The 27,408-nt window shown below is 39.4% G+C and overlaps 1 protein-coding gene across 1 annotated transcript; it reads right to left on the bottom strand.

Annotated features, from left to right (window-relative positions):
* Positions 1-1,359: 1,359 nt before the first annotated feature.
* Positions 1,360-26,135, bottom strand: LOC103797310 (pro-epidermal growth factor-like; the record flags this gene model as incomplete). The annotated part of the gene is made up of 13 exons (XM_009069512.1): positions 1,360-1,583; positions 3,072-3,174; positions 6,664-6,766; positions 10,190-10,354; positions 13,035-13,185; positions 15,138-15,257; positions 17,546-17,671; positions 18,697-18,813; positions 19,452-19,598; positions 20,047-20,196; positions 20,936-21,103; positions 24,152-24,375; positions 26,031-26,135. Coding segments are annotated over 13 exons (1,903 nt in total), but the record flags the coding sequence as incomplete, so codon positions are not given.
* Between the last annotated feature and the right edge of the window lie 1,273 nt (positions 26,136-27,408).

Raw genomic sequence — 27,408 nt, 5'->3', positions numbered from 1 at the left:
ACCTTTCTGTCAGGATTGAAAAAAGAAACCCAGAAAAGCAGGATAGTAAGCACATAAATCAGTAACATTTCCCACTATTATCCAGCTAATTAGTTACAAGGAACACCAGTGCTGGGCACTGTGAACTTAAAAGAAGTATCCAATAGTTACAGTAGTAGGCTTCAAAGACAGAGGACTGAGAGATCCTCTACAAATAATTAGTAATCCAGCTGATTTCCAGATATCTTCCAAAACATTCTGAAAATGGTCTTAGGAAGTCGAGACCAGTAGTGAAAATCACTTGATATGATAAACAACTAAGTTGCAACTCTGTATACAACAGAGCTTTATAAAAGAGTTAGTTATTAGTAAATAACTGGAAGGAAACTGTAGCTGTTAGAAAGCTAATAACAAGAAAAAACGCTTTTGTTTTCCAGTTGTTCCCTTGGATTTAACAGACAGCACAAATCAGTTGAAAGGAACTCAGTCCAAACCGAGGTGGATTTTTGGGGTTTCTTTGCCCCACTCCTCCTGTTCTTTTGGAACAGCAACTGGCTGAACTTCTGTCCTCACACTAAGTCCTATATAATGAACCAGGTTTCAGTGCCAGACACATTTCTGTGAGGCAAGGACAGCTCCAGCACATGCTCACAGAGCTAAAAGCAGACACAGAGCCAGTTGCGCCAGAGATAATCCTGTTATGCTCTGAAGGACCAGTGTAGACTGGAAATGAAATGAAAGAATCACCTTTCCCATTATTAATGACATATGCCCACAAACCATCCTCCAGCACACCAAACCTGAGCAATGCAAGATCTTGTTTGGTGCTCACTCCAGAACCAGATACAAGAATATCACATGTGAAGTCCAAGAAGCAACACTGGCCTGTCAGCAGAACTGGGGAGAGGCTTATAGTGTCCATGAACAATATTTTAATAAAAGATCCATTTTGAACTCATTTTTCTGCATCATCTTCCATTCCTGTTTCTCTGCAGTTGTCCTTGTGATCCATTTTCTAGGCAGTTCCTAGATTCTCTCTGTGTGTAAAGACCACTTCTTGCAATAAGCTCCTTTACAAAATACATATCACTGCTAAATCCCCCACTTGTCTGTTTTGCCCTCAGTGTCCTTTTAGTGGACAGTTAATTAAGTTAGCAGCAGTGATATTTATAGAGTACTCATAGCTAACACATTGCTCACAGCAACTCTTCCAAGCAGAGGTGACAGAGAAAGAGTGGCAAGGAATTCTTTGTTTTGATTTGTGTTTTTTTCCTACAGCAAGTTTTAATGAAAAAATAAGGGTTGTTTCAGTGCTTTCTGAGTTCCCATTCTCTGCTGACTGCATCCTTCCTCCTTTTCCTGTTCAAACTCAGACTGCTTCTAGTCTGGCTGCATCAGCAGGCTGGCTGGGGCAAGACTGCAGGGCTCCTTTTCCAGAAGGAGCTTGGGGTGGATGCTCCAGGGAGCATGGGGAGGGCCCTTCTCTGCTCCCAAGGGCAGATGTGATTTCTCACCAACAGGAACCTCTTGTTGATGGTCTTGTTCTTTCTCCTCTTCTGCCAAAGTCTCTGCTGCTTTGTCATATGTTGGAGGCTGTTCTTCCACTGGAGAAAACAGATATATATTACTGGAAGCCATTTGAGAAGATTCACAGCAACTAAGCTAAAAGAAAACTAATGGCAGATTTGAGAGACGAAAGCTATGAAAGGAAGAACATAATCAGGTTCAGAAAATTGCAATACCAACTCATGTCAAAGGAATAAAAACCAGGCAAAGTCAAGAACTTGCTTCAGATTTTCTGTGATTCTATGATTTCAGCAAGTGGCTTGTCCTAGGAAAATTTCATGGTTTTCTCTTTTAATATATAAGATCAGGGAAACACATGCCCATAACAGGAAGACTACCTGCCTGGCAAAATCAAAGTCCCTGCCTCAAAGTCAAATAATCTTAGAATTATTCAGTGGCATGGTATAAGAATTTTCTTTAGCGTGTTAGAAAAATATCAGAATATTCACCAGTCTTCTTGTCTAAGATGACTGAACCACTTTTGCTAAAATATTCAGAAAAAAATCAGACACCTGTGATGGGAAATTTCTGTTTCAATAGCTGCATTTGATAAAACTGTAAATGAAAACAGAGCCTCCTAATGGGAAACATCAGACCTCCTTTGCTGGACAATACAGTTCTACACATGTTTGCAATATTAGTACAACTAAGTGAATGTGAGGCATATTTTCTACTGATGAATAAAGAGACTACCCAAAGTATGTCTCAGGACAGGATTGGCAACTTTAAAAATTTCACAAGATTCCTGCCTCTTCAAGTGACTGAGGCAAACTGGCTTCTCTAGTAACTTCTGCAGTTAGGAAGTATATATGGTAAATAAGAGAAATGGTTAAGGATATCAGTATTTTTCCAGGAGTTCTCACCACCTGAGCAATTAAGAGATTCAGTTGCCACCTATAAAGCAGTATTTCCTAAAATTCATAGTGGTCCAGCTGGTAACTTATGGGCCATGGAAGCTTGTTGTGTGCTCCTATGCTGCCTGCTGCCTTTGGACCAGGGATGGGAGACACAACCCCTTCATTCATCTCATCTTTGCTTAAGCATCAAATACTCCCCAAGCAGTCAAAAACTTTGTTTAGCACAAAAAGCAGAACTGCAGTTGCTGCCACAGGGGGAGACCTGGACTCCTCACATCATTTCAGTTATCCTGCCTGAATGAATGAGGATGACAAAGGATACTGTTCCACGGATAGACATTCCCCTACAGCATGATGGGCATAACTTCACTTGCTATGAAGCAAACCTGTGAAGCTCTCTATAAATGCAAAAATCCGATATTTTACCACAAGAAGCATCTAGCTTCTTATGAGTGGGAAAGCACTATTATAGTGTAGTTTCTCATGACTAATCTACAAAGCGGAAGACTGAACGGTCTCTGCACAGCAACACAAACAGGGCTTCTGCTGTGCACAGCAGCTTTAAACAGGCCAGAAATAAAATTTTGATTTCTTTGTCTCCTCTATCAGCCACTGCTCCTGCTGGTACAAAGAGAGGAGAGACCTAATAAGAAAGGAAATCCTACTCACCAGACTCTGAAGGACAGGCAGGATGAGGATCTGCTATCTCACACTCAATTAGATCAACTGCTTTAGTCTCCAGAGAACTGTTACACTCCTTAACAACAGCAAACTGCAAATACATACAATGTGCACAAAACATGCAGAGCTCAAATTAATATAAAATGAGTTGGTTTTCTGTTGGTTTTCTGAAACACAAGAGGCAAACTGGAAGGGCCATACACTCCAACCACAGAATAGGAAAAGGTCATCCTGGCTTATGGGATGACCCTTCCCCTGCAGATAATTAAATATTTGAGTCTTTCTTTGGAAAGTGGACAGTCCCAGTCTAGTAAAGAGCTGCCAACTCTCTTGCCTTGCACATCAATATTTCCAGGTGTGAGAACAAAAGGTCATGAAAACCAACCCTCTCCACAGTACTGAGGGCCATTTTTAAAGTGTTAACGAGACCTGCAACAAGACAGAAGGAAACCCTGTCAGACACAGAGAAGGAAGAAAGCCTTCCTTTCTGGCTCTCAACACCACCTGGGGGGTGTGGTTCCATTGTCCCATGGTGACAGTGGAATTCAGAAGATGACACCCTCTGGGGGAACTGAAAAGACTAAGTGGGAAATGGAAAAAACAAGGATAGAGGAAAGCAATGTGAAGCATTGCACTGAAATTGTACAGAGAGAAAGAGGGAAACCTAGTAAAGGGGTGATATTTAAAGAGCAGACAGGGAAGAAGAGAGAATACCTGTAAATTATATGTTCCAACATAAACAATAACAGATTCAGGGGTCCAGGTGGATTTATGTGGATAGAACACAGATGTAGCAGGAGTGACAATTTAGGCATTGGTTCATTTGCATAAAATCTGTAGGCTTACAGCTGCTAACCCACACGTGATAGACCCCCAGAGAAGATTCCACTACACACAGTTCTGCAAAGTCTGTAGGCTTACAGCTGCTAACCCACATATGATAGACCCCCGGAGAAGATTCCACTACACACATTTCTGCAAAATTGACTGTGCTTCCACTACACACAGTTCTGCAAAGTATCTTTGACTGTGCAAAGCAAAACACTTGGTGGATGAGAAGCCTCAGAATAGCATCAAAATCTAGGCATCTGCATAGGTTTACCAAGGCTGATATATCACTAGAATTAACCTAGCCTGGTTTATGAAACTGTAGTATGAATGTGAACAAATATGCAGGCATAGCCTCAGGTAAATGTACCCTCATCTAGCAAACCAGAAGTAAACTGAAGTGAGTGACATTTGGGCACTTTATAGGCATAGTTTCAGTAACATGATACCTAGCATTTGATGTGTGTTGTCCTCCACATTAACCTAGATGGGCAAGAACAAGAAAGTCTTTGCATGCTCTCTCACCAGCTTCACAAATAAGCTGTAGGACTGTGGACTACAAAACAAGCAAATTTCATGATCTCTTTAGAGTTACTGCATATACATCATCCAGCCCCAATGTGAAGTCCTTTGTTATGATCATTAATGTCGTGTAGATCAATAGCACCTAAAACTCTATTCCAGTACCTTAAGGGTTGAGGAGTTAGAGAGTTTTCTATCCTCAATATAGGATAATTAGGTTTTTTTACACAAAGCTCTCCAATAATCCACTTGAAGTGAACAGTAGGAATGGACAACTTCTAAGTGCTTTTTGGCAACTCTACAGTTTGTAACCTGAGTGCATGCATGCATGAAGCCCTGGTGAACTCAACACTCAACAGCTACATCAGCACTGAGAAAATCACATGCATGAAATCACAGGAATCCATTACTGAGTAAGCAGCAATAATTAGCAAAGGGTAAGTGATTTCCTCTTCCAGTCTGCAACAAGCCATTTGCAATAAATTACTTTATTAATGTATTTGATGTCTCCCAGTGCATGGTGAAATGTAACACGAGTTGTAATAGATGAGTAGCTTGGATTTGTTCTTGTTGATTCAGTCAATTGCTTAGCTGTTTAATTACCCCTATATTCAGCAAAAATGTCATTATTGACTAGCATTAACTGCAGGGTCAACAGCAGGTGGGGACAGAGCTGATGGGCTGCACTGCTTCCAGACAATGAGCTGTTCTTAGTCCCAACAGATGTTTCTGCTTTTCCCAACCTCAGGTATTTTGAAAGCTGTGGATTTTGCCTCTACTGTGAAAAAAAAGTGATGGCATCACCATGCTTCGGCACATTTGCTGTCCAGTACCTGGTGGAAAAGTGCTGATAATAAAGGGTCCACAAGATTATGCAGTTGGCCAGCTAAAAAACAACATGTTGTAACCAGGGTCAAGTCAATTCAGCACTTCCAACAAATGTTTGACAGTGTGTTTCAGTGGCTACCCACTCACAAATCCTGCCAGAAACTCTATCTAAACCATTTGCATGGCCTTCTTTGGGTTGATTAAATGTTCTTGGATTTGCATTATAAATATTCAATGATATTCAACCCTTCAAACAGACTCCCAAGTAGAATAAACTAATCTCTTTCTGAATGCAACAACTTGGAACAGAGTCAAACTTCAGGCCATTGAATGTCAAATTCTTTTGTGACCATGACTAATACATACACATTTCTTGTACCTTTTCAGCTATGGTTGGGCTTGAAAGGCTTTAAAACCTTGCAGTAACACCCATACTAGAAAAACATGTGCACAGTCACCCTAGTAAAAAGGTATGCACTTCTCTAGAGTTTGTCATCAAACCAATATACATGTGAACTCTTCCACTAGTGTTTTCCACTGGCATAAATGTGTGTTTGCATGCTGCTTAGCTAATGTGATGCTACCAGGACAAGTATGGTGATGCCTGCACTACAGCAGCTTCTTCAGAGCAGAAAGAGATGTGTGTGCAGATGAGCTCTCAGGGTATGTCAGGCTGTTCTGAGAAAGGAGTCTCAGTCTACGCACAGAAGTAGCCACAGATGCCAGTTATGTCACTTTTGCCAACCTCAAGTTTCAGTTGTAACCACTCAGCAGTGTAATATCATTCTAATGTCAGTGAGAATCAGGTCAGACCAGATCTTATGAGGCCAAATGCAACCTCAAATATGACAGCAGAAACAGGCCTGTATAGCCAGATCATGGTGGCGTTTCTACCTACACCAGTGTAAAATTAATATTTTATATACTTTCCCAAACTGCCCAATAACATCCTGGTTGTTCTTTACGAGGCAGCAGCTTCTAATACAAAGACATTTAATTTCATCAACCCCCAAAATAAAGTTCAGCCTCTCATGTAGCATACACAATACTTGGCTTCCAAGAAACCTTTTTTTATGGAGGGCATACTTTCCTGTGAAAATACCTCTGTGATATGCCATGTCATTACATTGCCATTTCCTTAATTTAGAACACAGTTCCCCAACTGTTGTGTTCAAAGCTAACAATAACACTGGCTAATGGTTGCAATACATCCAGGCAGCTGTGAACTTTGAGGGATAACAATGAGGTAAGATGAACTAGGGTTCACAGCAAAGCACTTGAGGACTCTAGCAGTTATTTAATGTATTTAAGATGTGAATTATTTGATGGATAATCTCAAGTGGATCCCTAACACTCTTTGATCCTTCCTGATTCCTTCTCCACTCCACATTAATATAGTTACCTGAGACTTGTTGCTAGTAGGTGTCATGTTCTCACTGTCAGCACGGCTGCTGTCATCTCTTATTGCTTCTGCATAGAGATTCTTCTTATACAAATTTTGACTTCTGCAACAGAACAAAAGCTGAAGCAAATTATTTGGCTTTGGGAGGAACAGATGTTGCTTTCTTTTCACATGTTATTCTATTGGCATATACAAAAGGGGCATACTTTTTTTTCTTTCATCATTTGAAAGGGTGTATTGCTGTCAATTACCACACAGCAGTTAAAACAGCTTGTCAGAAGTTGGTAAGAAATGAACAAATGTTCATTCCAATGTGTCATCTGTACAGGGTCATTCATTAGAATGAACAATAGACATAATTTTAACTAGAACCTTCCATTTTTTTATATTATTCTATTTATAATATATTCCTCTTACAAAGATTTGCTTCAGCCAATACAATGAACAGTGTTTGTGCATGAAGCTCAGAAACAAAAATCTGACTGTTTTTGTACACTATGGGTAGTTACAATTATGAAAGTCACTTCTGTATTCATCTGCATCATTTACAAAAAAAACAACAATTTTAGAAGTTACTATGAAATAAACAAACTGAAAGACTCAAAAAGCATGGAACTAAGACCTCCCAGGAAAAATGCATGACCAACGGAATTAGCTCAAGGGGAAAAAAGACAGGAGTACAATCTGGAGTTGGAAAAAGTATGAATGATCAGCTCTAAGTGGCTAGTTACATAAATTTTAAAATTGCTGTTTTTTGTCGTTAGACAGCACTTTTAAAAGTTTTAAAAGCCAATATAGACCCAAACATAATTTTTTTTTGACACCACTTGAGATCCAAACCAGTACATCTTTATTCACTTTTATACATATTATTTCTCTTCCTAGACATCAGTTCACAAAAGTAATATTACACTCTTCAGGCTCTGGAGGTCTCAAATTATAACATCCTTTTACTTCATCTATTTTAAATAAAATTTAATAGATACATACCAAAGAAAATAGGAATTTTCCTTTTCTTTAGGAATTTTCCTTTTCTTTCTACATAACTTTTATATATTAACTGAGAAAGAGCACATACCATGATTATCATATGTTGCTCCCTTTATGAAAGTACAATGTAAATAAATTTTGCTTTTTGCTAGAAACATGACAGGTCTGTCTCCACTATAGATATTGTATTCTATAACATGTTTCTGCATATTCAAATATTGGAAAAAAAAAAAGTTATTGTCTCCAGTAGAGGATAAGACTGGGACTGCTAATATGAAATCAGATAGGTGTCAGATCTGAGGATATATCCACAGAGCAGAATGCTGAGAAATAAGGTAAATTAGTCCATTTTGACTTTCCCTGACATCATGAGCAAGGCTGCTCTTCATGTTTTGCCACTTGGATGTACCAATTCTGCATTGCAGCTCACAGTGCTGACAAAAGCTGAGCCAGTTAATCAAGAGTTACAAAATCCACTGCACAGAGCTCACACACAGACACAGTCCTCAGCAGGGTGCTCAGGTCAAGAGGATCAGTAATTCTGCATCATACTGCATAGCATCGAGTGGCAAATGCCAGATGGATTTGGTGGGCATGAGTGCAACTGAGCACAAGCAGACAAGGCAGTGAAATCTAGTTGACTGAGCATGGGCAAGAGGCAAAGAATTTATCAATCCTAGTCCCAGTCCTACTGTTGATTTTTGCATGGCCTTGGCCAATTGAGGTGGAGGAATTGTCAGTGTCAAATCTATGATTCAGAAATTAATTTTTTTTTTTGGTGGAAGAGTTTTTTCCTTGTTTCCCAAGGAAGATAAGAAACTTGGCATACTATACAGTCAGACTACATAAACCTAACATTAAGAATGACACAATGTTCTTCCACATGCTACAGTCATTGAACAAATCCACACAATACTTCGGTATTCTTGGCCTCCAGTTTACACATTTTTCAATTTGGCAAGTGGAGACCTCCAGCTGCATTTCCTTCAGTTAAGAGGAGATACTTGTCTCCATTTTACAGGGAAAGGAACAGGACTGTTATGGACTTACTACATTTCGAAGTACAGTAGATTATGTGAAAAAGTGGTACAGCAATCTCAACCCAACTACTGGTTTCTAGACTCCAGTTAAATAGGAATTTTAGATCAGTGGTTTCATTTTGATTTAGTTATCCTAATAATAGCTGCAGTTCAAATTCAGTCAAGCACGTAATTGAAAATTGTTGTTGTGGTAAGTACTGATATTGATCAAAAACATGTGGCAAGAAAGAAAGGTAAATCAGGGAGAAATGTCAAAAAAGAGAGGAAGGGAACAAAATAAATTCACACCTTAAAACAAGTCATATTTTGTCTATTTTTCACGACAGAATATATGAAATATATCTGAATTTCTTTTCTATTCTGTATGTATCCACTGATTAACATATGAATGCCAGGTCAGGAGAACAAACCATTTTGCACTTAGCTTTAATTAAGGACCTCAACCATTAGTTAACAGAAAACAAGAAATGTGGCAGCTTCTCTACTTTTATGAACTAAATATGCCAAGAACCATTAAACAAGAATGAAATATATTGCCTTCCATAGTTATCTTCTTTTGTAGCTTAACCTTTCATGCCTAGGAGATTCTAATTTTAAAACTGAACTAAATGCAAACAAAAATCCTGCAATGGGGGGCAGGTCAGCATGCAGCAGGAGACTCTTGACTTGGCTGCTGTCTGGCTTTTTGTTTGTTTATTTTTAAATATAAATATGCATTTAAACAAGCCTCTGAGAACAGTTATCTGCCAAGGTTATGGCCAAAAGCCTCTAACTTATTAAATACTTAATACTTTTCAGTTTAAGGGGCATTGATGACATTTAATTTCACATCAGACTGGATTCTTTAAGTGACTTTAGGGATTCATTTTGCCAAGAGAAGAATCCCAAACCTGCAAAATTCATTACAATCATGGGAAATGCCAGGGAGTACTTTTAGAACAGATGTGCCTAGATTCACATCCCTGATTTTACTCTATCTACTGCCAGGTAAACTGCTTTCATGTTCATTGCTGGAAGCATCACTGTGGATGCTCTTGGAAGGTTAGTAGGCTGCTTCTTTTGGCAGCAAGGAAACTTTCAGGTGCCTCTCTACACTGAAGGGGAAACAAAATCAAACTAATGGGATAGCTAACAGAGAAGAGCCAAACCCTACCATGACAGTTTCAGATATCTAGAGTTCTTAAGGGAAACCAAGAAAGAAGTAAATTGCATGCTCCTGAATTCTCTCAATACAAATTATGGCTCCTCTCCAAACATAATAAGGTCTATTCTTCTTCCTCCCAGACACATGTTGCTCACTGACACCAACAAGAGTTCTACAGGCAAGGGACATCCCAGAATTTTCTGCATTATTCATAGATCCAGTTACTGAAAATCAAAATAGTAACAAGGATGGTATGATGATTTCCATTAGCTGAGGAACACCATGAGAACTCTGTGAAAGTCAGCATCAATTCATTGTTTGTGCCACAGGATCACATGTTTGGGATACCTACCTGTGGCAGTAGGCAGCCAGGAAGCCCAGCAGCAGCAGGAGGACCAGCACAGCTGCACACACTGTAATGGTGATATTCCTCATCTTCAGCCGCTCGGCACGCTGCTGCTCCCACCACTCCAGGTCGCTGAACTGGCACCGCTCCCCGACGTAGCCTGTCACACAGCTGCCAAAGCAAGTCAGCACACTTTGGAACTGGTGGCAGAGGAAAAGCCCCAGACCACCACTTCAATCACCTCCTGTATAGACTTACCACTGGCAACCGCTACAGAAATATCCAGTTGAATTTAGAAGTGGTGAAGACAAAACAACTTGAAAGGAATGTTGTTAAATTCTGGAGAATTCGATATTAAAAATCTTTTCTTTTTACTTAAAGCTATTGAATCACCTACAGAATTATGCAGAAAGAATATTATTTCCAGATTCCAATGGATAAAATAATAGAAAAACAATTTCTCTTAAATACTGCTGCATGACCAGTGTTTCCCTGAGTTTTTCCATTTAACTGCTTCCTGCAGCTAGCTTCCCTTTCTTTTGAGGGAGCAATATAGGACTTGTATTTTCAGAGTGATCTGGATAAGGGAATCAAATTTTAATCTGAATCATTAAAGTTAAAGATGAACTAAAGTGTTTTTAAAAGCCACTCATGTGGGTTAGAAATATATTTAAAATTTAGTTTTGATACAAGCTTCTTCTGTAGCCAGTTGGGGTTATTTTTATTTGTTTGGTTTTGCCATTGTAAATCTCAGCATAGAGATATCTTATCAATGCATGAAACCCTCAAATCAAAATTAGTACAAAGCAAGGAATACATCAAAAATAATCCCAGCCTATTTTTACTGTCCAAGGCAAGACACACAAATAATAAATGTAAAAAAATTAAAAGTATATTCAATTCATAGCAATCTGCAGCAATGTAGGCTCAACACCTTCTCACAATTCTTACTGGTCTAACTTTACTCAAGGCCAAGAGCTGTTCAAATGAGCAAAAGAAGCTGCATTTGGCCTGCAGCAGCTTTTACCTAATGCCCTGAAAACATTATATCATCGTTTATTATTAAATCAGGCACAAGGATTCTAATTCTGTCCCAATTTAGAATGCATATGTGTTGGAAGGCAGAAAAAATGCTATTTTTTTTAATGTTAGATCACAATGGATTTCAAATATACTGTAAGATCTACTTTCTAGTGCAAGACTTTCCATGAATTACAATACAAATCACATTTGGCATGTGATTTTTGCTAGATATTTTTTCTAGATAACACTTTTTCATTACTTTGCTTTTGTATTTAATATATTACAGCCTATATGAATGAATGCTGCCATCTAGTGAGAATTCAGCAAGGTCAGGATCCAGCAAGATCATGACACAAACCCTGGCCCCCAAGATAATGGTTGGTCCTTAATTTTTTCAACTGCTTCTACTTTTAGAACCGAAGAATATGTACATTTGGATTCTTACTATGCACTAACACTCAACAAATAAAAATTGAAAAGATGCAATACAATTTGAAATTTCTGCAGTTTTAGACCCTTTAATTTCAATAAGAGAAACTCTATACGGTCAAAAAAGATCGTTTTCAATGCCTCTAAGATTTACACTAAAAAACCCACAAGAAATATCAGAGATCATCATGAATCTGTCTCCCGTATAGGTTTTGCTCAAGGGCTTTGCTGAGCATCAGAAAGCCAAGGCACAAAGCATTCACTTCATTCCCATGCATGTCCATGAGACACTCTTTTCATATTCCTGCAGGTACCTAGGTTTACAAAAAGAGAAAGCCTAGGATTTGACTCTACTTGCAGGAATGGGCTGGCACAGTGATTCCTGCACTGCAGTACAAGGAAGACCTGTGGGAATAGTGGGTCAAAGACATTCCTCAGCACAAAGCTTGATCTCCTCACTCCAGGGTTATACCAGGGCCACCCGAATTACTGAGACATAGAGGGAGATCTGTCTACTCTGGAAGAGAATCCACCCCCAGCACAGGTCCTCCCTTACAGGCCAAAACCCAGGGGAGGAGGCAAGCATTGGATTTGTTGCACTGTAAACACTTTTATGCTTGCTTTTGAAGAAAGATATAGCAGAGATTCAAATATAATCAAGCTACACACTTAAATGCCAGCACTAAAGATTTTTAAGAAATTATTACCCCATGGGACTAGGTTGTCACATTGACCAGGTCAAGGCTGACTTCTGGAGAGATGAGATTCTCCTTGCTTTTATCAGTACCTGCATTTAGGGAACCCAGAATTAGACTTCACAAAAATATTGATGGGAGAAGTAGGTCTAATTTTTGAGGTCTCGTTGCTACACTCCCTATTTTTAGAGGGCCATTTATGCTGTATCCTTTCTGCCAGTGTCCAAGACTCTTCAAACTCTAAGGGAAGATGCTGATACCAGAAGTCTTCTCCTTGGTCCCAATCAGAGGAGACAAGACAGAGGTGTACTCTTCCATTCCAGTGAATGCTACTCATGAACAGCAAGGCCAAAAGGGAGGTACAAGTCAGCACCATATGTACAGGAGAGACAGTAAACACCTCTTTCATGATGCCATGAGCATTAAGTCATTTAACAACTTACCTCCCATTTCCAAAGCAAAGAATTGAGTGTTTAGGGAACAAATACAATCCTACTATTAATTGCAATGGGTGTGAATGGAGTGGCCACATACTGAAACTTACAGCAATCACTTACAGAAAAGAGGAGAGTCTAATGCTAATTGCTAGAATGAGTGATGAACAGATAATTTGTGGACAAACTTTTCACTGCCTGCACTTAACTAAGGGTGACACCCAAAGGGTGCCATTCAGCAGCACAGAAAATACAAATTTCCGTACTTACTTGCAGGCATAGTCTTGTAGATCAGCAACATAATTGCACACTCCACCATGGAGGCAGTATGACTCATACGAGGGAGGGCATCCTATAATATCACCTTGCACAGCATGTGTAGAGTATCCATTGCTGACAACAGTTGGGGGAACAGTGGATTCTGAAACAGAGGATATCACAAGGACGTCTCAAATTTTGGCAACATTGCAACATGATCTTATGAAAGTTACAGAACTTCAAGGTATGAAAGTAGGTAAAAATACCTGATTTCATTTAATTACTTGTGTTTTACCTATTTACTTATGTTGTTATCAAATTTAAGCACACATAAATTTAGATCAAATTACTAATTAAGTTTGATTTTAGACTTGCAGTGAAAGAACTAAAGTGGTTGACTGAGTTCTGCCTATTTAGATGTGTGAATACAGCTCTGAAGAAGCACTGCACTGACTCTCTAGGTGCTTACACTTAAATGATTTTTGCAGCCTAGGCAGCTTTGGGGTATGGTGAGTCTCTACCATGCATAAAGCACCAGAGTCAGAGATACAGGTGAAGGGTGACTGTATTTTATGCACTTGGATCTCAGAAGTTTTCACGTGCAACTTGTCATTCTTTTGCAGATTATTTCTACTCTGCTGCCATCCAGTTGATTGCACCTGTGTGTGGTGGCAGATCACATTTTTTATTGTTTCAGGCTAGCTCAGGTAGATAACAGCATCACTGGGGAAGCAGGGAACCCTATTCATCCAGATCTTCAAAGATCAGTAGCCTGCTCTGAATTGAACACACTGTCAACTACACAGCTATCCAAGCTATCTAGTTTTAAAGGTAGGTCTAATATCTCTGCACAGCATGACCTACAGTGCAGACATGCCCCTACAGAAAAGGAGTGTTTTCTTGCTTACTTTGATGCTATACCAAATCTATAGGTCAGAACAAAACAGCTATATGGCAAAGAATTTTTAGCAGTATGGCTTAGCAAAAACATGTCTAATCACTCTCATGTAATTATGGGATGATTTTTATGACTCACACCAGTTTTATTGCAACATGACCTTCAATGGCATTTGTTTTTTTAAAATTCATTTGCAGGAGAACTGCCATGGCATAGAGCCTGAATGGAAAGGGATGAGTGATTTTAGCAAGCCCTAGGTGTGTGCACATTCTGTAAAGAAAATTTCACCTTTCTAAAACAGCTTATTAGGTAAAATACTAAAACAGTGTTAACACCTATGAAGATATGAGGTCAGACTGACAGATGAGGGACTTAGAAAACATTACTTCCAAGTCATGCATCATTTAAGATCATAATTTACTAAGTGACACCTTAAACTACTGAAAGCTCAGGCAACTAAAAAGGGGATGGGAATTCTGTTAGGTGTTCTATTTAAGAAAGCCATCGTTTTCTTCTGTTCTTCTAAAGAAATGGCTCAGTGATAATCACACAGTGTCCCTCCATCATCAGACAGTCACTTGATCTGGAGTAAAACTCACCCTGACCAAAGGGGCTGATAGAGTGAGACAATGAGTCACTCTGCTCTGCATTTTCAGATGATGCTGCTGTCACACTGAGGCACTGAAATAAGGGTCAGACAGTCACTAGTGCTGAACCTGCAGCAGCTCACTTCAGTAAACTGGTCATTAGATTTTCTAAAGGGTTTCAGAGCCCTTTTGAAAAATTTGTGACTGGATCTGAAAGACAAGCTTATTCTGAAGAGTTAAATTCTGTACAGTTCCTGAGCTAGCCTTCTGCAGAGGGAAAGAAAGCACAGGGTTTGAAAAATGATACAGACTAAAATCTCCAAAGATGTTACTTCCAAGGAGCATTTACTTCTGCTGTTGATTGTAAAGGCCATTAGATAGACTTGTTGTTACATTTAGACACTAAAAATTAGCATTGAACCTTAATGTAGATATTTCCAAACTAAACTCAGGTCTAGTCTCCTTAGTCCACCTCAAAATAGCCTCCTGAAGCAATGCTAAATGGATCCACAAGTTGGTCAGTATGCCACTATAAAGGGATTCTTTAGTTTCCAGGTATAACAATTTATCCAAGAACACTGTTCTGAATCAAAGGCCACTTTGTTTTATTTGCTCCCTCCATTTACTCACTGCAACCGATGCCAGTTCCAGAAGCATCATCAGCACAGGAGCAAGTGAAGTTTCCTTCTGTATTTGTGCAGGTTTCGTTCTCTCCACAGGTGTGGGACCCCATCTTGCACTCATCAATATCTGTCACCCAAACAGTCTGCAGTTAGAAGAATGAAATGCCTCAGAGCATCAGTTAAAAGGGCAGCAGCTGCAGCACTGTAGTCCCCTGGCAGTGGGGTAAAAACACCAAAGACCTCCCTCTGCAGATATGCCTTCATGGAAAACCTAATGGAAAAGCAACTAGCAAACTTTCTATGGCAAGTGATCACAGACTTCACAGACTCAGAGCATCCTATGCTGGTGCTGCAAAAGCTCTCCACAGGGAGAAGGAAGGAGAGGCTTCTCCATGAAACATAATAAGTAAAATAGAGTTGAATAGAAGACTTATTTGTGCAAGATATGTTCTCCTGGCATTGCTAGTCATATCTTCCACCCTGAAGGAGTACTTTTAGTTGGTATTCTTGCAGTAAGACAGCAGAAAGGTTTGGGAGTGGGGAGTTGCCCACCCCTGTACCACCCGCCTAGGTCAGCCTAAACAAAAAGTTTAGGCAGAAGGAAAGGGTCTAGAAACCCAGAGATTTATTCAGGTTTTGTGAAGACTTTAATGTGTGAGGCTCTGAATTACTGTGAAGTGGTTCCCTGATTACAACTAGGGTTTCCAGGCTCAGAGCCCATATATACCTCTCCCCCCCATCCTGCTGCACATCTGTCTCCACATCTTCTCTAGCACAGCCCATGGCAGAGCTCCTGCCAGGGTGGCACCTCCCTCAGTGGTGGAACCTTTGAAAGGGTTCACATACCAGAGTTTGGGAGCCTCTGATTCATTTTATGAACTCTCAGCTGAGTACATGTGCCATACCTACTTTGAGCAATCACAGATCTACTACCCCAATTTTTGTGAAGAGTGCTTAAACCACTGGGACTTTTTCTACAGTAAAATTAACAGGCTCTGGCTCAAAACAATATAGAAAATTCAGAGCACTTTTAAAAAAGAAAAAAACGGGAGCAAAATCGTTGCAGCATATTCCAAGAAATGTGATTTCAACAACACAACATGAACTCATCTTGTGCTATCACTGGATGCACCGACACATTAATGGACACTGTGTGTACAAAATCTCTTATCAGTTTCTAGTGTTTATAGTACATTTCAATTCATCAAACACAAAATTAGTTCCAGCTCTGTTTATGTCATAACAATATTGCATCTTTTATAAAATGCTGTGAAACTTACCATTTTCTGGACTTAGAGACTTCAGGAATACAATAGACTCTTTTTCAGTAATAGTGGTAGGTACCACAATCATTCTAGCTAAGCAACCATACCACAGACAGTGAGAGCCTGGGCTGCCTTGGGGGCATGACTTCTACAGGTGCTGGGACAGCAAGGGGAACTTGTCACTTCTGTGTATACTTCTATCTGAAATTCCAAACATCCTCAAAGACATGAGCTCTGAGTCTCTGACCACTGTAGGAAAAATGCCATTTTGAATCTTCTGCCTCTGATACTTTCCACACCCTGCCCATAATAATGATATTGTTCTTAATTTTTCAGTCATCCTAATCTGCATTGAAGAGCAAAAGGCCAGTAAAAATTATGCAAGAATTGGTTCAAATTTAATGGGCTTTGAATGAGGCTATAAAGGGAAAAAAGAGGCAAAAAAAAAGGACAAAGGAGAAGCCAAGACTCTCACAAAGCTCTGAACAAACTCTGTGCTAGTCAAACACTGGAAAGAAAAAGCTTCCTGTTCATATTTACCACTAAAATGGATTAAGAAATTAAGAAATGTAGAGAGTGAACTAAAGACCTGGCATTAGAGCTGGATCAGAAAATCAGTGAGTCTGATTAACAAGACTCTATATGTACTCAAGTTGTCAGTGTCACACCTTGAACTTCATTCCTATTAAACAGACCTGGAATTATTTGATGAGTATTATGACACACTCAATACCTCCTTTCGTTTATATTCATAGCAATGATTTCCAATAAAGCTCTACTGCTTCACATCCACTTCCCTCCTCCCTTTCACTCTTCCTCTCTCTCCTTCTATAGCTACTAAAGAAGTGCAAACACTGAGAGGAGCTGTTCACTGACAACTACAGGCTTTGCATATTGATAGTTGCTGAGGTTACCACACTCCTAACAGGGAGGAAAGAATAAAAAAGGCAGAAATTATAAATGTCAGCTGTGTAGAGGAGCCACTGTTAGGATCCATGCCCCTATGAGATTATTCAAAAAGAACCAGAACAATTCAGTTAACAGCTTCACAGCTTGATGGAAGGCTAGCCCAAATCATCAGATATGTCTCTTGCTCATTCATCCTGCCCCAGCCTTCCAGTCACAGCACAGCCTTCACGCACACCCTTACCATAGCAGTGGATTCCATCTCCAGTGTAGCCCTCCAGGCACTTACAGACATAACCTCCTTCTGTATTGATACAGCCTGACACACTCCGATTACAGCGGTCCATGTTTACAGCACACTCATCAACATCTGTTTGACAAAACAAGGAGACAGGACACATGGGTCATGAAACCATCAAGCATATCGACAAAAGGAAACACCTACAGCATGAATCTCCTTCAGACTGTGCTGTCACTTTTCTTTTATGCATCTGAAGCAAATGGAAAGATAAGGACTTTCTGGTCTTTTTTGGTATGAAATTTGATGCACATGTTCTAAAGATCCTAATACAGTCAAGCAAGTATATCAACTGGGGACCTAGAGGTGCCACAAATAACACTTGTTTCAAAAAATCTGTTCCAAGGAAATGTTCCAATTCAGAACAAACTCTTATATTTTAGAATCATAGAATCCTTTAGGTTGGAAAAGAGCTCCAAGATCATTGAGAAACTTCATTTTGTGAAAGAACACATAAGACTCAAAAAAAAAAAAAGGTATCACAATGTAAAAAATACCCATTTCACCTTCTAGTATTTTTTCATTTCTATAATAACATAGACTCTTCTGAGTCTTCATGCTTAGCCACAAAATGATTTTTTTTTTCTAATAGCTTCCTCTCTTGGTCTTTATGAAAGAACAGTATTTTATTTATGTTGCATGTGAGTCCAAAAATTTTAAAACCATCCTGAGCAACATGTTGTATGGTTGTTAGAGTCTCTTTCTAGTGCTAGAAAGAAGCAAGAGCAGCACTTTTATATAAACATTACATCAGGAATACTAATTTTTAAGAGATTCCTTAATACATCTAAATTATATATCAACTATCACGTCTGATCATAGGACTGAGCTTTTATAATTAGCCAATTATTACAAATAAATACATTATGGTTTTATTTCTATTAATGCTTGTTAATATTAATAGGATTAACACTCATGACTCAGGGGAAAATAAAGCATGTGATATTTAGCCATTTCATTTCATATGCTCTCTGCTCATACAATTGACTTTTCTGTGATGACCCACACAGCAGATCTGCCAATGTGAAAGAATATAGATTTTCTTCCTGTCCCCCAATCTACAGTTTTCCAAAAGTTATATTGATGTCTTTTATTACCATAGCATGATTTCCCCTTTCTGGTAAATCCTTTCAAACACTGGCACATCGCACCATCTTCCAGCAAAATACACTCTGCATTGACATAACATTCTAGTGCAGCGCAATCATCTTGATCTATAGCATAAACAAAATAAAACAGAAAAAAATACTAGACATAATTGGACAGACCAAAGGAGGTACTGGACATAAAGGAAACAAAAAAAAACCCAAACACCAACCAACCAACCAAAAAAGCTAAGAAAAGGGGAACGTAGTCAACATTTGAAACTTAGCTCTCCAGGATTAATGATGACAAGCCAATACAAGCATTAGGACCTTACTCTTTGTCTAGATGAATCTGACCATTTAGCATCAGGATTTCTGAATATTGCATTCAAAACCTATTGTAAAATGCAATGATCTAGTGTCATCAAACATATGTCGAATTCAATGGTTTTACTTCAACTTTATTCAGAGGAACTTAATTTATTATAAAAATCTAAGGGAGAGACTTTCACAGGTGTTCCAAATTAGAAATGTTTGTTCTCTAGACCTCGATAATATTATCGATTTTTGTTGACAAACAAACAAAAAAAGCAGTCCTACTTGGCATAATTGCATAGACTCAAGCTCTTGTATGAAGGTTAAGAGCATGAATGCCACCAGTCCGGACAATGAGCCTTTCTTCCTTTAAGGTGTATGATTTCTTTCTGTTCTATAAACCTGTTCAGAGACTCACAGTAAATGGAAGGAAGACAACCATCAGACTATACCTGATACCATGATTTCAGCCCTCAAAAAAATTGTTTGCTGTTTTTCCCCACTGTCTGTATCCTTGAAAATTCTACTGCTCTGTGTGCTCTGAGGCAAGGTCTCTGATGGTGGCATTGGCATTATGTCCTTGTGCACAGAGACACTTCCTGAAAAAGACAAGAAAAAAGTGACACAGACTATTCAATTCTACTGAACTAACCTTCTGATTTTCTACCACTTGTCTAATTTCCAATAATCATGGTGGTTTTCTTTTAAAATAAACATAAATATCCTCCCAGACTAACCTGTTTCTGACCTCAAAGTATGCCTAAAACAACTCACTGCTGGTTTTTCTTCAAAACAAAAAGAAGGAATATGACATTGCTCACAATACTTGCCAGCACCGCACACATCTCTTTCACTACTAATATGCCAAGGAAAAAATTACAGTGGTCAGACAACATGTTATGGTTCCAGGACAACACCCCAGCATTTTCATTCTTCAGAAAAACCATCATTCCTTTTGTAGAGCAAGGTGAGTTTTTCTACTGCTATGTGCCAGGATCCTCAAGGATTTAAGGAGGGTCTTTTTTTTTTGGAACTCGAGGACTGTACCTGCTGTTGAGTTGGAAGAATCCAGAGCATGACAGGTTTTTCCATTTTGAGTTTTCCCAAATCCTGGATGGCACTTGCAATGGGCAACTCCAAAATTGTTTTCACAGATCTGATCACATCCTCCATTCTCATAAAGGCAAGGATTTGCCCCTAATGCAGAAAAATAGGCAACTTAACAATCTGTTTCTTCAGTCAACATCTCCATTTAGCTGTGCAGGGTTGAAGCAGTTGGAAAAATAATAAGGACTGACAAAAACTAGGACATCTTTTTTTAAAAACATTTCTTTAAGAACAGATGCATATAGCAAAGCGTATATATTATCACCTTGTCTCTGTCAGGAAATCAGATTCACATGTTCTGTATCCAGTAAATGTGCCGTGTTTTTTCATTATTTTAGTTCCTTTATTATTTCTCCTTTAATATTTAGAGGTACAAGTGAAAAGGAAACCTGTGATTACCTTCTGTCAATCCTGGGCTACCGAATAACTTTTTTCTGCTTACTGGGAGACTGTTCCCAAAAGAAAATCAAATTATTTGATCCAATAATCTAATAAAACTTAATACATCTTTCTATGTGTCATTTGCTATTATTTGTGTGTTTGAGAGTGAAAATTGACTAGGATAAATAGGAGTTAGATGACTATGGTAGTTTTGTGGCAATTGATCAGCATCTATTCTTGGGCATGATCATAAATATACAAAATCTGTTATCATACTTGGGACACACCCCCAGATGATGCTTTCAATAAATGCCAGTTTGATGACGAAAGGATTTTTAAAGAGCCTATTTCTGAGGAAATATTCCTCTACCCAGGGGCATCTATTCTACTGGTGTCAGTGAACAAGAGAAGGCTGGAAGGGAATGACTGCTTAATTTTTGCAGTATACCTGGTTTCGCCAAAGGATGAACTACAACCATTGATGAGGGTCTCAGCATGCTGCCTCGAAGACGTACCCTGTTTTGGCCAGTCTTCTTGTCCACCCTCATTAGTGATGGCTTAGACCAGTCAGAAAACCAAAGGTGGTCCTCAAACACTGCTACAGCAAAAGGATGACCTACAAAGACATTAGATTTGTCATTTCCACATCTACAGAAAATACAAAACAAATCATGAAAACAAAAGCATGGGGCATAGCCCCATGGGGGCATAGCCATAGCCAGTTCTCCACTTGAAGTCTCATGGGGAGGGATAAGTATCCATGAATGATGAGCCATGGGCAGATGTTACTTATGCTCTTAGCAAAAGAGGCTATGACACTTGCCTGGCTCAGTACATTCTCTAGATTTCTAGTGAAATCCAACCAGATCAAGTTCACAAGATGCTTCTACTTCAGACATCATCATTTCTTGAAATAGCCCTGAGACCAGGCTCTCAGAATTGAAGTACCTCCCTCCTCTGCCAGCAAGAGGCCCAGCACAAAGCTGCTGAGGTACACAGCTACTTTTGCAATCTTCACATAACAAGGAGGAGAGGAGCACATGGCATGTGTCATCATGCTTAAGAGTGCTGGCATGGGGCAGCCTGTGAGCTACAGACACTGTAGCCACTGACTCATGGTAGGACCACAAAGCCAGTGTGTGGTCTCTGCAAGTGCCAAAAGTACACACAAGAGCAATACAGTGTTCCACAGGTGCATATAGCCTGCTAACTAACAGTAACAGCCAACACAAACCACAGGAAGCAACAGATCATCCACGTAGCTTCCTCTTCTTTCACTGATGACAACAGGACCCTAGCTGGCTAGGATCCCAGCTTTGACCGGGCATCTAACACTTATATGACTAACATCAAGTGAAATTCCACCCCAAATTCACAGCACAGGAACTTTTCCTTGGTAGCACAATATTATCTGTGCCAGGAAAACTCAGATCCCTAGTTTGACTTACAGAGATAAGAATTCAGCAATTCAGAATCCAGAGGACACATTCATATATAAAGGCAGACATAAAGATCTTTGAAAAATAATTCTGATCCTTTTTAATATCTCCCTCATGATAGAAAAATGTCATTAGACCACATGGGACTATGTATTCTTTCTATAAACTTAGAAATCTCGTGTTTTCAAGATAGCCTTTGAGCAAGTTTTCTGCAATGGAAGATAAGAACACACACTGTTCTGCCATGGACATCCACCTGGTTTCAGAGTGGGTGCTCCCTGGCTGAAGCAGGTTTGCTTTGTCCCAGTCCTTACTTTGTACCATATCCTTGGCACTTTACCACCTCCACTGAGCCATGCTTCATCACTGGCCTTGGTTCTTAGCTTTTCTTCCCATTAAATTTGAGAATCGGCCCAAGATCTAGATACTGTCCCCACCCAATCATTTGCACACAATTTTAGGATCTATAGCTTGCACTATTCATAAAGAGTACCCTCCTTTGACCAGCAATTCCTTATCCTCTCAGAGAACAAATTCATTAGGGATTAAAATTAGAAGAGTAGTGTCAATTGATGGAGATAGTAAGAACAGAAAAATGCATAATCACACAAACCCTTTTGAGAACAGTGCAAACCTGACCTATCACACAAACAAAAGGAATAGTTGTGTTGTTCATTGTCTTGGGCAGGTGCTTAGAGGCTCTTTTACTTACAGCAGGAAACGGGTTAGCAGAAGAGCAGAAATAATTTATCTATTTTTCATGTAGCTGTACCTAATAGAGCAGAAATAATTTATCTATTTTTCACGTAGCTGTACCGAACGGGCTCTCACTACAGGAGCACTAGAGGGAGCTACTGTAAAAAAAATTCAATCTACAGCAGAATGCCTATGAAGAGGTGCCACCTCCCCATCCTCCAGTATACAGCTGTCCAAGAACAGAAGCTGAATTCCAGTCACGCTAACAGCACTAGCAAAACATCAGGATATGAAGTTTCTTTGCTTCTATAAATTCATACTCCTACAGGTCTGCACTTCCTCTCTTTCACTTTTTTGTGTGCAGGTGTTGATGTCCTTTTCTTTTTCCTCCAAACACTGTTCCAAGCCTACCTCCTTTTTCATACACTGTGTTTCTACAGTGCTCCTAGCTCTCCTTCTCTGTTTTCTCCACATAAGACACTGTCTCATTCTTTGTGGAGAAACAAAGTGAAACTTTCAGCAGGTCCTCCTTTGCAGATCAGTTGCAATGTGGAACATATAGCAGAATATGCACAGCAGGGGAAAAGGGAGGAAGGCTGAAAAATTACTCTGCTCAGGACTTTTGATGTCTTATGAACTTGAGAACACTGATTCCTCCATTACTCCAACCACCTTCAAAGGCAACTATGAGGGCATGTCTCTTAGGAGATGAGCACAGGCCTTCCCAGCACACAGACTAGACCAGCAGCTGCTTAACAGTCTTTACCCATAGCAGTCATGGTATTGAGCCAAGAGCCTCATTCTGCCCATGTTTTTTATGCATACCTACAAAATAGTCCCCAGAGAGATACCATGATCAAAAGGAACCTTCCACTCCAGAAACATTTTGCCATGTATAAGACTTTTAAACACATGGTTTATTTCAGATGTGGTAAAACTTCAGTTCATTGTTGTTAATACTTCTGTTTTCTTGCTCCAGAACAACAGAGTTATGTGTCAAACAATATAAATGTCAGCCATGACAACTACCAGCATATTGTATAAATCATGTTCCATTTGTTATCTATTGTGTGTTTAAAATCAGCACTGGTCAACACTGTAGATGAGGTTTGTTGCTCAAGGACCTTAAGGACCAAGATCAATTCTCTTTTAGCTTACATCAGTATAACTTGCTCGTGTAATAAACACAGAAAACCCAAATTAAACAAGGCAGCCATGCATGAAACAAGCAAAACACATTTTTAAATTTTTTCCTTCTTTCCATTTTTCTGTGAAAGCAGAGAAGTCCTCTGTGCAATGCAAAGTGAGTGATTAGTAAAAGCAGAGAGTGTTTGAATGACATCCTTGTGCTAAAATAGATAAAAGCCAGCTGGGTAACAGAATGAAGAACTTAAGCGATGCCATTACCCTCAACACAGAGTTACATGGATATACAGCACAGCTGCTGGCCAGTAATTCACATCAACATATGCGGATATACATGCACACTGACAAGCAGCAGTAGGTAATTACCAACCTCAAAGCCTCACCTACATCATTCTGTGCAAGAATTCGACGACCAGAACCATCCAGATTTGCACTCTCAACCACCGACCGCTTAGCATCACACCAGTACACCTTGTCAGCTAAGTAGTCGAGAGCTATTCCACTGGGCCACACCAGACCAGTGCTGGCTATAACCTGGTGATCGATGCCTTCCAATGAAGAGCTGCCAATCCAGGGATTGACCCCCATGTCAGTCCAGAATAATCTCCTTTAGAAAACAAAATGAATACAGGAAGTCAGTAAGTAAATATTTGTCCTCCTCTCCATGGAGTTCTTTCAAAGCAGAAAGGTTGGATCAGAGCAATACAGCCCTGAGTCACAGGAGAAAAAGTGCATGCTTCAAGCAAACATATTGGCTGCTGGTCTTTTCACATTTGCCATAAGACTCCAGGTGATTACACTGGGACTTATGCAGAATTCTTACTCTGTTCCCTGGCATGAAACCTTTGAAAAACAACTCCTGCCTATGGTAACTGCCAGTTCTTCCTATCTGCATCTTGATTTTCCACATCACAGCAAACACAGGCAACAGAAGATGATGCATTAGCCAACTCCTTGTGTAAACAGTGGTGTAACAATACACAAATGGAATCAAAATTACCCAGTACCCATGGAAAACAAGCAAAAGTACATGGGTTATTTTATTTTCAAAACATTAACCAGTATCAGGCCCAGGATCTTTTCCTTTTAGTAAAATCATGATTCCCAGGGTCTTCCTCTAGAGTGCTATGTGTTACTCACTGATAGTGCTAGATGGCAACTCAAAACCTTAAATTAATTCTGAATTTTGGGCTCCAGCCTTCTCAGGCATCAGTTGTCTCTGTCAATTTTACTGACATAACCCACAGATTCACTTAGCTTTTTTTACAGGAACAGTTTTGTTGTAGCCAATGCAGAGATCAGTACTTTCAATAGCCTTGCTTGTGTTTCAGATCCCTCTTTAATATTTACAGGTGTGGACATTACTATAATATCGGTTCATACTTTCACCATTAACTTTCTGAAAAGGAAGGTTTTAGTGATATTTCCTCCTGCCTTTCCCCTTGTACACTTCGCCTCTGTCAATAATTCTAATAAACAATCTCCCCGAGCCTAACGGTTCTTCAAAGTTTTACTGCAAAATGTCTCTATCACATTAAACCTCTACTGAAAGATCCTTTCAGGTCTTTTATGTTCAGAGGGAAGGTAACAAAACACCCTTCCCAACGCTGCTTCGTTCCTTAGCCAATAGTTAATTATGGCAAGCTAAGAGCATACAAATTTTTCATAAAGATCAGCAGATTTAAAATGCTCCAACTACAGGTATATTGACTGAAATCCATGACACTTTGCCACTGATTAAACTGGCACCGTTAGTTTAAACACCCAGAACTCCTGTGATCATCTCAACACTAGTTAAGAATATATAAGATGCATTTAAACCAACAAGCCTCCACAACAGTAGATTAGGTTTAGTTTCCTCAGAAACTGAAACATGGCCAAAAGGCTCCTTTGTAGCCACTATTGATTAAAAGTGACTACCTTTTTTGCACTAATAGATATAGAACCATCAAAGTTTGTTGTGGTGCTTCCATCTGTCAGAGTGACTTCAGATGTTCATCCTTTTCTTTAGCTTAAACTGCATACAATATCATTAATACTTCAGGTAATTTCTTTTTAAATCTGTATGAGAAATGAACATGTCCCAGCTCACAAAAGAAACTCAGCTATAAAACATAGCAGTTCACACAACTCTGCAAGAAAATGACTAAACTAGCATGAGACTAATGCATGTTTTGACTGCCAGAAGGGCAAGGCTGGCTCGTTCATTTTTGAAAAGCCTCTCCAAGTATTACACAATTTACTGTGTTTATCACTCCTTACTTAGCAAATGGGTGAACAGCAATCCCTCGGGGCTGGGAGATACCCTCCCAGATGATCATTTTTCTTTGCATTCCATTCAGATTGCTCCTTTCAATGCATGCCTTCCTGCAACACACAGAGCAATTAGGACCTCTCTGCTATCTTTTTAATTACCTTCTCAGTCAGAACACTCTAATAATTTACATTAGTTTGGCTGTAATAAATAACTGGACAGTGATAGGAAATAATCCTGACAGTGCTGATGTGAGGTGTCTAGTTGCTTTATCAACAAGTAATTCATGTTCATTCTCTCATTATCTTGGCTAGAGCATAATGATAAAATACATGCTGTTCTGTGGAAGGCATGAAGTTCTCCCTCTTTGAGCAAATAATAAGTTGGAAGTCTGATCACTAATAGATAAATGTTAGCTTTAAAGGGAGTCAGGAGGTAAACCAGCTCCTAACTGAATGCCATTATCAAATGTATAAAGATTTTTTTTTGTAATAGAACTTTTACATAGCATTTTTCATCCAGAAATCACCAAGCATTTTACATATTACTTTTATTTTATGGGTGAGAATGAGGCTAAGGTTCTTAAGATCACTCATAAAATCTATGGCCAAGTCAAGTGTAGAACCTGCATTGCCAGTCTTACAATCCAACTTTTTTCCAGCAAAGTCATTTTATTGCTGCAATCTTCACTTGGCCAAACAAATGACAGCCTCTACCTGCAAGCAAGCCTACAGCCTTCCAAGCCTATCTGAACCTGCAAAGTAAGGCCACACAGAGATAGAAGGAGAAACACATTCCTGTAAATGTGAAATACAAACAGGCAAATGCAGTGAGTGAGAAGGAAGTCACAGATCCGAATTCTCAGATTCCCCCTGGACTCTTGTCTCACAGAGACAAGCACCAGAATTTCCTATTTCCCAAGAAACACTGGGTCTCACAGAGACAAGCACCAGAATTTCTTATTTCCCGAGAAACACTGACATATTTCTGTAAATATACTGGCATAATAACAAGACTGTACCTAGTAGCAATGAAGTGGACTAGCAGCATGTTTAAAAGGGAGGATGGTGACCTGAACTATCAAAAGGGCTTTTTATTGACTTGTTATTGACTTTCACACTGAAACATCACGACCACTCTTCAAGGAGTCTTCATTATGTGTTTTGAGCTGGCACTAACTTTACACCTAAGGTCAGTTTTGTTTCTCTCTGCATATAAGGTTAGGGATCAGCTGAAATGTGAAGTCACATTGTCTGGCAGTGGTCATTCTTCTATTTCTCTCTTACTAGAGATAACTGACAGAGACTCTATTAGCTTAAAGGGGCATGATTCTAGCTACCAACAACACTGACTTCTGCCCAAGATGTACTGAGTGTGGCAATATTC

Source organism: Acanthisitta chloris, unplaced genomic scaffold (genome assembly GCF_000695815.1).
Source record: "Acanthisitta chloris isolate BGI_N310 unplaced genomic scaffold, ASM69581v1 scaffold5582, whole genome shotgun sequence".
Lineage (NCBI taxonomy): Eukaryota > Metazoa > Chordata > Aves > Passeriformes > Acanthisittidae > Acanthisitta > Acanthisitta chloris.
The sequence above is the reverse complement of the archived record's forward strand: the minus strand, read 5'-3'. Positions and strand labels throughout refer to the sequence as shown.